General features: G+C 42.5%; 1 protein-coding gene across 7 annotated transcripts in view; it reads right to left on the bottom strand.

The window, feature by feature from the left end:
- Window positions 1-50: 50 nt before the first annotated feature.
- Window positions 51-12,625, bottom strand: part of ZNRF3 (zinc and ring finger 3) — a 79,871-nt gene continuing 67,296 nt past the window's right edge. For all 7 annotated transcript variants that reach the window (XM_085238244.1, XM_085238245.1, XM_085238246.1 and 4 more), the window contains 7 exons: window positions 10,626-10,700; window positions 8,973-9,104; window positions 7,925-8,035; window positions 7,054-7,221; window positions 6,145-6,247; window positions 3,963-5,708; window positions 51-2,925 (listed from right to left, as the gene is read on the bottom strand). In XM_085238244.1, the coding sequence (XP_085094370.1) occupies window positions 2,882-2,925; window positions 3,963-5,708; window positions 6,145-6,247; window positions 7,054-7,221; window positions 7,925-8,035; window positions 8,973-9,104; window positions 10,626-10,700 (2,379 nt within the window). In that variant the 3' untranslated portion in view covers window positions 51-2,881. The remainder of the gene's footprint in view (window positions 2,926-3,962; window positions 5,709-6,144; window positions 6,248-7,053; window positions 7,222-7,924; window positions 8,036-8,972; window positions 9,105-10,625; window positions 10,701-12,625) is intronic.

Genomic DNA, 12,625 nt, shown 5'->3' with positions numbered 1-12,625 from the left:
GGAACGTGCAGCTGTGTCCTTTCCCTACAAATAAGGACGACTTCCACACGTGTATGCAATAAAACTGTATTTTTGCGTGGTTTTGCCTTTTTTTTTTTTTAATACAGACATTTGTACACTTTCTTACAAAACTGCAGGTAACTACAACTTTTCTTAAATCATTTTTGGTCGGCAAGTACTGTAAAATCTTTGTGTGCAATTATCATGTATTTACAGGGCCTCGTGTTAGTGATTTTCAATGATTATTACAATAATGTCACACACTCTCAACATAAAACATGGCTTAAGATAAATATATTAGTAAATAAATATTCTGAGAACATATTTCCATAAATGAAATGTGCTGCTATACATATACAGAATATATACAGGATGCTTTCTAGCTTTTAAAACATTTTAAAAAATGGTAATGAAGGAGAAAGAGCCCTTTGACCATATTACAAATCTTTACAGCAAATTTTATACAAAACAATTTTAAGTGCTATAAGATCATTAAAAAAAAAAAAACAACAAACATTTTAAATAGTGCCTCATGAGCCAAACACAATGACAACTGTTCATGGAAGTAGTAGAAAGGTATTTTGTTATAAAAGCCACCTATCACGGCAGCTGGCCTATAACTGTACAGACATACTGAGGATGAACTACACGTTGTCTATAAAGCCAAACACAGAAACCAAGCATAAGGTATCTCTGTAAGGCCTGCAGGAACTGTGGTACTGGCAGAGATCCCCACAACATGTGAAGGAGGCTGGTACAGGAACACCATGAGCCAGAACATTCAAATACCTTTTGTAGAACCGTGCTTTGCCACAAGGCGCCGTGCAGTTATGGAGCACAGTGCATCTCAGTGGCCTCACAGTGCCTCGTGAAACACCAAACAAGGTAATCCAGGTGGTATCCCATGATGTGTGCAATGCTTTTCATTTGAGTGGAGGAAGGAGAAAGGTAAGACTTTTAAAAAAAAGCCTTGTAGAGTTGCTTCTCCTAACACATACCACTTACTACAGTCATTCAGAGAATGAATAAGTTTTCAATAAACTTTATACACAGGAAATATGTTTACTGTAAGTTTTGTTTCAGTTTTCTACCCAAGTATTGGCTTGTGTCAATTCTCTGAACAGCTGGATTGGGGCGTTTGTTCACTTAGATCTAATGGGAACTGCTTCCAACAGAATTGTTTTTTCCTAATTTATCGAGTACAGAAAGGAAAAGTAAACAAACCAACCTAATTTGTTGTTTCTTGGTTGTTTGCATTTTATAAAATATTTCCTTTGGGACTATACAGAAAAGAAATTACCTTTTCTGGTACTCACAATCAGCCCAGTGCTGTCAAGGACATCATGGTTGAAAACATAACGTGAAGCATACAACTCTTTTTCATGACTTTTAAATACCTTCGAAGCATACTGAACTTCAGACCAATCTCTGCAGAAGGCTGGCAGCGTGGGCATTAACAAAATAGTTTCCCTTTAGGAGAATTCCTGCTGTGAATATAGCAGACAGGATGACACTGTGTCCTCAGGCACATGCAGCATGACAGGCAATTAAACCATGCTATGGTAGCCTCTTACTCAGAAGCCGCTGTTTCCACAGGAAACAATTGCTATCAGAAGTGACGACAGACGTTATCCCATGATAACAAATGTCCCCACTAGTACAAGAACAAGAACAAAAGTATGTGCCCAGGCTAATGGAGTACAGAGAACTCTCTGTACACAAGACGAAAATGAAGCACAACTGGCTGGGCCCAAGAAACCTTTAAAACAGATCGATCTCTGGAAGCTTACATCATCCACAGCAACAAAGGAAACAATGACTAAACCAAGTCCTCATTTTCCCACATGTGCAATGGGTGACAAGCACTGCTTCCCCTTAGGCACGCTTGCAGGCTATAAGGGAACAAGACAGATTCTGACCTATTTCCAACACGAGCCAGGCAAGCCCCCTGCAAACCCTATTGTCCTGCATATGCCAGCATTTCCCACAGCCATGGGGGGGCTACAAGTGCCTGTAAAACTTCCTATGGAAGCCAAGATTCACTATCTACAAAGGTTTCACCCTTTCTAAACACTTTCTTCTACCACCTGTTTGAGGGGAAGGAAGGGTGTCCTCCCCCTCCCCTCCCCCAACATTCTTCACCAGTCAGAAGATACAATGAGGTCCATGTTTTAGCAGGAAATGGGAATATGAACAACCCGAGCTAACAGTATCCCTACCCCCAGTCTGTTAAAACTAATCATGATGGCTGGAGACTCTCCCCAGCCAAATCATCAGAGCAGCATAAAAGGCGGGGAGGGGAGAGGAAGAAGGAGACAGTCTAATCCTTCACCTCTCTCAAAATCACGCATATAACTTGCTGGCTACTAGGATTTGCTACTAGGATTAATTGATATCTGAACATCCATTCAGCAGCTGTATCCCTCTGGACTACTTTATTTCAAGGTGCTATCTGGTTTCTAAGGCAGGTGTAGCCCTGAGCTTATCAAAGGCTGGACTCCTTTAAGTAGGAGGTAACAGCGTCTACACATAGCCTGGCTTATTTAACACACCGTGTTACCTCTCAGCAAGAGCTGACACGGTCACTTCTAAAAAGAAAAATATAAATAACATTTTGTCATTAATATAGAAACGGCATTAGAGCTCAGAATGCTCCACACCATGTCCCACATGGGCTTTGCACACCAATGGAGGCCTGAAGGCTTCAGGCAAAAGGGAGAAAGAGGATAATCAAGCTGATGTGGACATAGAGGAAGTGGGGGGAGGGACTTCTCCACATTACCACTTTTGTGTGTTTGTCAAAGCTTAACAAATTGAAGTTCGTGTGAATTTGGAGTCTGTGATAAGCTCCACTTCTCCACCTGGTGTCATCTGGACAAGTCTAGTCACCAGTCTGGCTTCTCTCCAAGGGGTGAGATCCAGCACCTGGACAATAAAGAGAAAATTTCTGGTTAAACTAAAGAACACTGCATCTTGACTACTGTGTCCAGTTTGGGTCCCACCAGTACAAGAAACACTGTGGTTGACCGAAGCAAGTTCAGCACAGAGCCAAGGTGCTCTGAGGGCTACAGCATCTGCCCTGTGACAAGAGGGTGAGGAAGCAGGGCTTGTTTGCAGTTACTATGCTATGACATCAAAATTGAACTGAGGTCTTCGAGTGATGCATGGAGGACAAGAGGTAACAGGCTTTCACTGAGACATGAAATGTTCAGACTGGATATAAAAAGAAACTTTTCTCTACGAGAACAGGGGGCAGAGAGGTTGTGCAGTGTATGTCCTTTGAAGGCTGTCATGGAGACTATTGAGATCTGACTGGATAAACTGAGTCTAATCTGAGCAACTGAACAATGCGGTGTCATCTCAGAGCTGACTCTGCTTTGAGCAGGGAGTTGGACTAGATAATGTCTCAAGGACCCTTCCAGCCTAAGATGTTTCTGTTAATAAGCGTTAATGAGTTAATAAACTCATTTAGGCAAGGCAGATAAGGAAGAACTCCCTTCGTTCCGTGAGTAGTTCTTTTTTCCCCTTGTGCAGGTCAGTGGCAGAGATTTTCTCATACATTCTCCTACAGCAGTTCCAAGTTTTCCACTCTTATTTTTCAGCTCCATCTTGTCAGTCCCCTCACGGCACTCTGGCCATGCCTACTCTGGTGTTTTCCATTCAAACATGTCAAAGCTCCCAGACTGGCACAATGTCCCTGGTTTGGGGACCTGTACTAGCAGTCCCCACAAAGTATGAGAATGAAAGCTCTTAACTACCATCTTCTATCCCTCTAGCTAAGGCCAAATGAACATATGTAACAAGAAAACAACACTGTCGGGGGAAGGATTAACTGATAACCTGCTCTTATGCAAAAGATTGCAGTAACCTTTAAGGCTGCACATACCTGGGAAACTGGGATCTTGCGTTTCATATGCTACAACTAAAAGGTAGGGAGTAACCAAAAGAAGCAAACTGATTACCTGTGACTTGTGTGGTCGCTGTCAACTTCTGGGAGTGCGGAGTGGAACTAGGAAAGAGCATTCTGGTTTCCTCTTCCTGAGAGCAGTTTTGACGTAGGAAAGATGTTGCCTCATAGCACACCTCCCTCTCGTCCTGTACCTCTCCTATACCTTGGCAGTGCAGGTAAGCATCTAGCTCAGATGTTCCATCCCAGGAACTACAGCCACCTGTGTGGGTCCCTTGGCACTCTGTAGGTAGAATTAGCTCACAGTCTCTGTCTTCAGGAATGATGGGAATGCGTTGACCCAGATCATGTACACCCTTATAACAGCTTGGCAAGGTGTCATCAGGAAGTGTGTACTGCACATTCACTGCATAGTCTTCTGTATAGCAGCCACCACCTCCACTGCCACTGTTGCTACTACAGGCTACCTGCTTCTCTTCATAGAAGCAGCACGGCAACCCTTCGTATTTTACCCTATCTGTCCTATGCAAGTGGTCTGATTTAATACTGTACAAGCCCTGGGTGCTCCCTGACTGTGGTTCTAACCCTGGGCCACACGCCCCCCACAGCGGAGAACTGAGGAAGAGTGCATTACAGTCAGCTGTCCCATTTCTAGGCTCCAGGGCAGAGTGCTGGAGTTCAAAGCAGCACGCGCATGCTTGCTCCATAAGCGGCCCTGTTATCTCTGGATTCTTCCAGTTCATTTTAACATCCAAGGCAGCACCAGGAGTGGCCTCAGGTCCTCCCTCTGAGGTAGTGCCATTTGGATCCCTGTGCTCTAGTGAGGAATTACTGCTATAGTTCATATCCATGCTGCAATTAGACAGTTGGTCCCCTGAGGAAGAAGCAGGCACAGGCCGGCAGTCAGCACTCACCAGACTGTGACCATGAGCTGGAAGCTCATCCTGATGGGGGTCCTCCAAGAGAACAATTGCACCCTTGTTTGTACCACCAGCCTCACCCACTCGGCAAGGGCTTTTACTGCGGTAGATGTATGGGTCATAGTCACTGCTCAAAGAGCTGCGGAAGGTGGAGCAACTCCCATAAACACCTTGGTTGCTGACCTCGGTGCAGTCAACCATGGAATCGCTAGAGGAGCAGTGGCACTGACCAGAACTGCTGCTGCTGCTGTCACTTCCAGGGCAGTCAGCTAAATATCCACTGCACACTGAACGATGACCATGATAGCAGCTAAAGCTGGAGGTACTGCCACTCTCCAAGCGAGATGAGGGCACTACGTGTACCACAGGAGGGAAAAGCACACTGCTACCAGGCTGAAAGGCACGGGAAGCACCCTTTGAGGAAATGCCAGTTGAAGGCTGTCCATCTTGCTCAGGGTAACTAAGGCCTTGGAAGTAGTAGTGCTGATACATGGTCTCATATTGGGAAAAACACGCTGCTTTAGAAAAGTTTCGTCCTCCAAACTTGGGTCGTCGGAAATTGTGAGCTGGAGAATAAGCCCTATGTTCCAGGCTGCAGTGGTGAGTGTTTAAAGCATGGTCTAAATGAATAGGCTGATAACTTCGGATATAAGCTGCAGATTGGGCTTGGTAGAGGCTCTGTTCACCGTGTCGCTCAACTGTAAGTACTGTGATGGGATTTCCATGAGGGTCCATGCTTGTCCGTGTAGGATATGCTGTTATCTGGTTTGCTCTGTGCACTCGGCCTGGGTAATGGACAGGCAGAATCACCCTCTGCTGCCGGCTGCGTGCTGAGTTGATGGATTCCAGGCAGACTGGGCCTGTGTTTCCCTTCTTCTGTTCTGAAGGAGAGAAATAAGGAGTGAAGAAGGAGTATAGACTTGCAGGTTAAGAGCGAAGCTGGCAGTCATTGCTGTTGTTTTTGCTTTGCACATTACTTCACATAAACCAGTATTAATGGAAGACTTTATCAAACTTATAAAAAAAAAAAATTATTAAATAATTCTATTAAATTTATTCTCATTGTGTTCAAAGGCTGATCAATGCTGCTCTCTGCTGAGCACTGTGCCCAGAACAAGGGAAAAACAGAAAAAGTGGCTTGTTATTCCAGGGTATGCAGTCATTTTTAAACAACTACATTTCTAGGGTTGCATTACAATAAAACTATGGGCTTTACAGAGATTTATCTACGGGCATAACTTCTGTTTCATCTTGTGAAGCCTGAAGTCCAAAATACATAATACAGCTGAGCATCCCCACCTCATTTACAGGACATACCAATGATGTTATGGCGGCAGTGAGGACAGGTGTGATGCTGCAGTAACCAAGGATCCACACATTTCTTGTGAAATCGATGAGTGCAGGGAATGACACGCAGCTCCTAAAGGAAAACATGAAGAGACAGAAGAAGTACTGATGCCTAATGAGTAAATCTTCACACCTTATTCCTAGCTCTTTTTTTAACAGAGCTGAATTCCTGCTCTAGAAGCAGTAAGGAAAAAAAAAACACCACTGCATTCAGCCAAAAGCACAGTGGTTAGGGATAAACCCTCTGAAAAAGTGGTCTAGTGTTAGAACTTCATTGTGAGCAGCCAGCATTTTTGAGGATGATTTTTACTGTGTGTCCTGTGCCTTAACATGCTGGGGGAACCCATACTAAAGTATTAAAGTAATCTCCAAAATATGAAATGTACTTAAATAAAGATCAATGGAGTCCATTTAACAACGTCTTCATTTTTTATATGGAAGTTTAAAGCTTTGATTATTGATTGCTGATGTCTTAACAGGCCTGTTTTCTACTTCATCCTTTCGTTGACTACAGACTACATCAGAGAAGGCAATCGCTGACATCAACACAGAAATGATAAGCAGAAGGCTAAAACTGGTTCCTGAACCTTGTGGAGCTCCCTCCCTTCTCTGGTCTCCCATCAGTGCAGCCTGAGGGAGGGATCAACCTACAAAGTGAACCCCCCTCAGCTCTCACTTTGCAGTGTGGTGAAAAGCTCTTGAGATTTAAATTGGTAACTGCACAATGCAGCTGAGGCTGAGCTGGCTGCTCAATGCGATCTGTCCAGCAAATGGCACAACCTCAATACATGATGCACCCAACAGCCAGCTGTATGTCACAGGGCTAAAATAAATCAGCTGCATTCTCAGCCTATGTTGAAGAAACTTTCTATCCTTTACCTCCCCATCAATGTACTTCTCCAAGCAGATGGCACAGTCAGAGGTAGAGCTGCTACTGAGTGTATCCAGAGCACCACAGCTACCTTCCCGGTGTCCCTTGCTTTTAGACTTAAATTTCCTGGTCTCCATTTTTTCCAGTGCTTGCACTGCAAGCCTGTTCATGGAATTCTAGAACATAAGAAGAAGAAAAAAAGGCAACACTGCTGCATAAGGGACTGTAGCGTAGTAGCAGAGAAAACACCACCATATCAAATCAATGGACCTTTCAAATCACAGCAGGCTCAAACTAACGCACAGCGCTTTGCAGTCCTTATACATGTATACCCACGCAGTGAACAGTTTACAAATTCAAACTGCAAGGTCCATTAACTTCTATTTGCTTTCTCTTTGATGCCTGATAGGAAAAAAATACCTCATCTAGAATTACCGCATATCAATATCTTATACCTCACAACCTTCTCCAACTAAGAATTAAAGGATATTACTCTACTGAAAAAGAGTTGTGATTTCTTCTAAATCATTATAATCTCTCCACAGCACATTAATGAGCATTTGAGCTTCTTTTGGAGTACAACAGTGTTACTGATACTCAACCTCTGAACAAACAGAAATACTCCTCCTTCCCAAAGGCTAAATGGTTCATTCAATACTCAATGTCTGAATTTAACTGAAGGGACATCAAAGGTCAGCGTAGATCTCCTTTAAAGACATTGTCACATCCATTCAAAGGTCTACACCCATGGATACAAACCTTTCCCCAAAGATGGCTATTCTAAGTCAGCATACTGTATTGCCAAAGGCCGCAAGTTCTAGGACCAAGTAAAAGAAACTAACTTTCAGCGTTCAATAAATAAACCATTACTGCTCTTACCTGACTACGTCGTTGTTTCAGTTTGATCTTGACAAGAAGAATGAGGCAAACAAGAGACACAACCACAAAGAAGGCCAGGAAAATTCCCATATCAAAGTACTCAGTAGGTTGCTTAAAAATTAGAACAACATTATTATTTTTCCTATCTTTCTATCAGAGTCAAAACTACTGTTCCTTTCTCTTTTCTACTTTCTCAGTAGTCAATGTCACATACATACACAGAAAATGTTAAGTCAATGCATTCTGCTTATTAACGAGGATTCTGTGGGACAAACCTGAGGTACATGTGTTACTGAAAGGGAATGAAATACACAGAGTGCCAATCATGAGATGTCAGATACACAGCAGCTCTGGGCTAATTCTACACGAAAACAGGTTTTTTTTAAAAAAAAATTGAATTACACTAGTACAAATTTTCATGCGTTATTGGTTTTCTTGCATATCTAAACAAGTAAAAACGAGTATTTACATCTTCAGCAAATGGTGCACTTCTCACTTTTCATATCAGAAGTACTCCTTAAAAATACAGCAAAACCAAAGTGGTAACTGGGTCATTGCTGACCTCTAGTTTTGTTCTTCTTATATGAGTTACATGTAATGGGTGCTAAAAAAAAATCTCTAGAATAACATTTTATATTAAAATTACAAATATCAGATATAAAATAACTAACCCATGTTTAAAATACCACCCAAGAAATGAATTAACACAGGGCAGGCTATCTTACAAATCTGAACTGCTAGGTGCATGCAGTAACTGTGGTATATAACTAAGAAAAAGGAAAGCCTCTACTATGTAAAATTGTTAGCCACTTACAAAATTTTAAAGAACATATATATGGAAGACATCAGGTCCCACATTGTGGATTCTACACTTAAATCAAGCACAGCCACTTGTCCACAGTAAAGTTCCTCAGTTTATTTAGGTCAGCAGAATTTCTCATCTGTTAATTCTTATGGGGAGCATCAAAACATCTTTGCACTGCAGTTAGCAAGCGCTGCACGAAGTAACAGCAGTGCAACGTTGAGATAAAGTTTCTTAAAGTCTCACCCGTGGGGGGCGATGCTGAATCCTTGCTCGCGCCACTTTCTGCTTGTTAACTATGTTCATTAGCTTGACAGCATCAGCACCCTTCACATACACCACTGGTCTCTTCAGAGGGTCTTCTAAGCCCTGGTTCAGCTAGAACAACAACAACAAATCTGCTCAGGAGGCACATTTCAGCACAAGTACTTCTCTTCTGAGAATGGAAAGAAGAGTAAATGAACGTGAAAGCGGAACCGATTCAAGCACCAATTGTTCTTCTCTGCTACAAACCTAAGTGTTCACTTAGGTCCTTTGGCTGAGAATCAAAATGCATGACACACAGATGTCCAGAACTGCATGAGAAGGCAGTCAATCAAGTACCACTTATGGTTAGTGTATGTGAGACTAGGTCTTGTCATTCATCTTCTGGTTGTGAGCGTTTGCATAAGCTGCTGCTCTGTCCTGTAATAAAGCCTACAATGCCAGCTGCTGCACTAACCTCTTTCCATTTTATTTGTTCATGCAAATACTCAATAATCAACTAATTTTCCAATTATGTAGCTAGCTGCACCCAGTTAATTAGCAACAGTCAAGGAAGGAGAGCTGTTGGTAGATGAAAGACACAAGGAGGCAGCAACTCAGCTTCGCATGTTCAGAGATGGATGGATGGCTGAGAGTAATTGGAAGTAGCAATACAGAGAAAAGACTGGAAACAAGATAGATAACACCCTTGTGAGATAATTTTTGAAAAGTACTGAGAATGTTTGCAAAATTAAGTCTATAGCCTTGATGCACATGTAGACCACAGCTCCCAAAGTAACTACTGCAGAGTCCACATTCTTCAGTCCAACAGATGCTCATTTCACAATTAAAACCAGCTTTTTAAATGTAAACACAGATAGTCTCTCTTTCCCCAGGAAATTCAGGCTGCACTTGAAAATATTCCGCTTCACTTGTTTCTGCTGCAGCTCTCTTAAGACAGAAGAAAACTAAACCAAATGTAAACTATTTTCATGCTTGTTAAGCTCATTTTCTCTACTCAGTTAACTCGAAATTGCCTGGCAGGATCTTCTCAAAGCATCTCACAGAAATATTACCTCACCCATCTAAAAGGAGAAGATGGAACTTACACAGTGATCCCTGGGGAGGGAAAAAAAAAATAAAAAAAAAATCTGCTGCTCCACATTATACTTAGGCCAAAATTCAACAGCTGCAAATAAGAAAAAAATAGTTACACTTTTTTTTTGGTAGGAATTCATTTAAAGCCCATTTTGCAATCTCAAAAATAACAGCTGCTCAACAGTGCTGTTAATCACAAGTTGGGCACAGCCAAACCCCCTGTATGTAGTGCTGGGCAGAAACCTCACTGCCTCAAGGCCACTAATATTTGCCTCTATCCTTTCTCAAAAATGCAGTGCCAGTATTGGATTCACGATTCTAGCAAAGGCTAGAAGAAAAATCTAACTCCCCACGCTCCTCTCCTTCTATCATTCTCAGCATCTCCATTGCTTCTTGCCTGCCAGAAGTTAAGCAGGAAAAACACAGCATCACATTACTCAGAATCTGCATGTCTTCAGGTTGCTGTGCTCAGAGCCCTGCCTACCCTGCGCTGCTGCCTCCGCAGTTCTAAAGGAGTCCAACAGAGGGTGTAATAAAACCAAGCTCCTTCCTTCATACCTGATCAATGGCATCCGGGTTTTCAGAAACATCAAAGATGACCGCTGTGGCTCCTCGCTGCACTGCTCTTTTTGCCTGCAATAAGACAGACAGCATCCTCAGACTTAGCCCAAAAGATCACAGTTACCACCGAAATTACTCTCTTTCTTCATTTCAGGACAGCAAACTTCACGTTGCTAGATTCTGTGTAGTTAAAATAAATGACAGTCATCGCAAACACAAAGTTATGGAACCAACATGGAATGCAGTTAAACTTCACTGTAGTTTCTGCAATCTCTATCTTTTCCCACTGAAACTCCTTCTTCAAGCTTTAAAATAAATTCATACGTCATTAAGACCCTTCAAAGATTTTAAATATAATATTTTTATTTTTCCCCCTTCCATACTACTTGGCAGCACTATCAAAAACAGCATACCATGTGATTTGGGGTGAGATGCAAGTTCACTAGAGTAGAAAATAAAGGCAGACCAGCTTCTTTATGATCTGTAAGTGTCCTTGGCCATAACAAGCTCTTGGTATCAATCTGTGTACAAAGTGCCTGATTTTTTCAGTCCTCAGAGAACACTGCTCTTTCTGGCCACTGGAGGTCAGAACTGTAGCATATAATGTTTCAGCATCAGAGCTGTTTAAATGTGAAGCTTTTAACTAATAGCTCCAAAGCTGGAGTTACCAACAGTGAAAAAAAGTAATAATAATTAGAACATATTAAAATTCTCTAGGATAGATAAAAGAGTGCTTTAACCATCTAGGCTAAGACAGTGTTATCTGTTTCTGCCACTGTGCCTCTCCACATTTCACTCAAGAGATGCTCAGTGGCTCCATAGAGCAATCATTGGCAGAAGCTTCTCAAATCTGCTTCTACCTTTGGTGGATGCAGACAGCAAAGCATTATTTCTCCATTATTTCCTCCACCATCACAGACTAAACAAGAGGACACCGGCTCTGCAGAGAGACTGGCAAAGCTTGAACCTGAGATACAAACGAAGCACCCAAAAGTTGTGGATTATGAAACATCACACAGTGCTTTAACACAGAATGAGGGGACCTTAGAGATGATCCAGCCCCAACCCCCGCCATGGGCTGGGTGCCCCCCACCAGCTCAGACTGCCCAGAGCCCCATCCAACCTCCAGGGATGGGGCACCCACAGCTCTGGGCAGCAGTGCCAGGGTCTCATCACCCACTGAGTACAGAATTTCTTCCTAACATTCAACCTCATCCTTCCCTGTTTTAGTTTAAAGCCATTCCCCCATATCCTGTGACTTTCAGACCCTAAGATGACTGCTGGCCAGAACAAAACTGTGAATTTGAACGTCTTCAGGTAGTTTTCTTTTTTCTATTCTGCTATTTCATTTTTATTTTAAAACTAACAAAGTCCATCAGACAGCACATGAAGGAAACCAACACCCAGACGGAGTCTCTTTCTCAGAGCAGCAGGTATTTGTCCTCTTTGAAGTCAGCACACCTGGCTAATCACTAGTAGCTGTTGGGGAAGAAAAGTTAAAAGGAATTTAGTACACATTCTCCACTGAAGGGATGTGGCCCTGAGGTGAAAACTCATCCCTGTTTCCCTAAGAGGCATCTTTTACAAACATGCAGCATATGTAGAACCGTTCAGGGTATTTAGGCTGTTCTTTCAGAACGGTCAGCCAACAAGCGAGGCACTTTGATCTCTGGAAATATTCTTAAAAAGGATTTAGAGGTCGGTTCAGAAAAATTCTTCATTTGCAAACACACCAAATGAGCAGTTTACGGCACAGCAACTCATTAAATTCCCGTGAACGAGATGCAATCTGTATTTTTTACTCTATACTGCAAAATCAGATGTGAAAGGACAAGGGGGAATAGGTTTAAAAAAGGGAGGGGAGATTGAGGTTATAGATGTTAGGAAGAGGATTGTTACCCAGACGGTGGTGAGGTGCTGGAACAGGTTATCCAAAGTAGTTGTAGGTGTCCCATCCCTGGAGATGGCCAAGGCCATGGATGGGTCCTGGGCAGCCT

Source organism: Meleagris gallopavo, chromosome 17, assembly GCF_905368555.1.
Source record: "Meleagris gallopavo chromosome 17, MGAL_WU_HG_1.1, whole genome shotgun sequence".
Lineage (NCBI taxonomy): Eukaryota > Metazoa > Chordata > Aves > Galliformes > Phasianidae > Meleagris > Meleagris gallopavo.
Note: the sequence above shows the minus strand (reverse complement) of the source record. Positions and strands in the feature narration are given on the sequence as shown.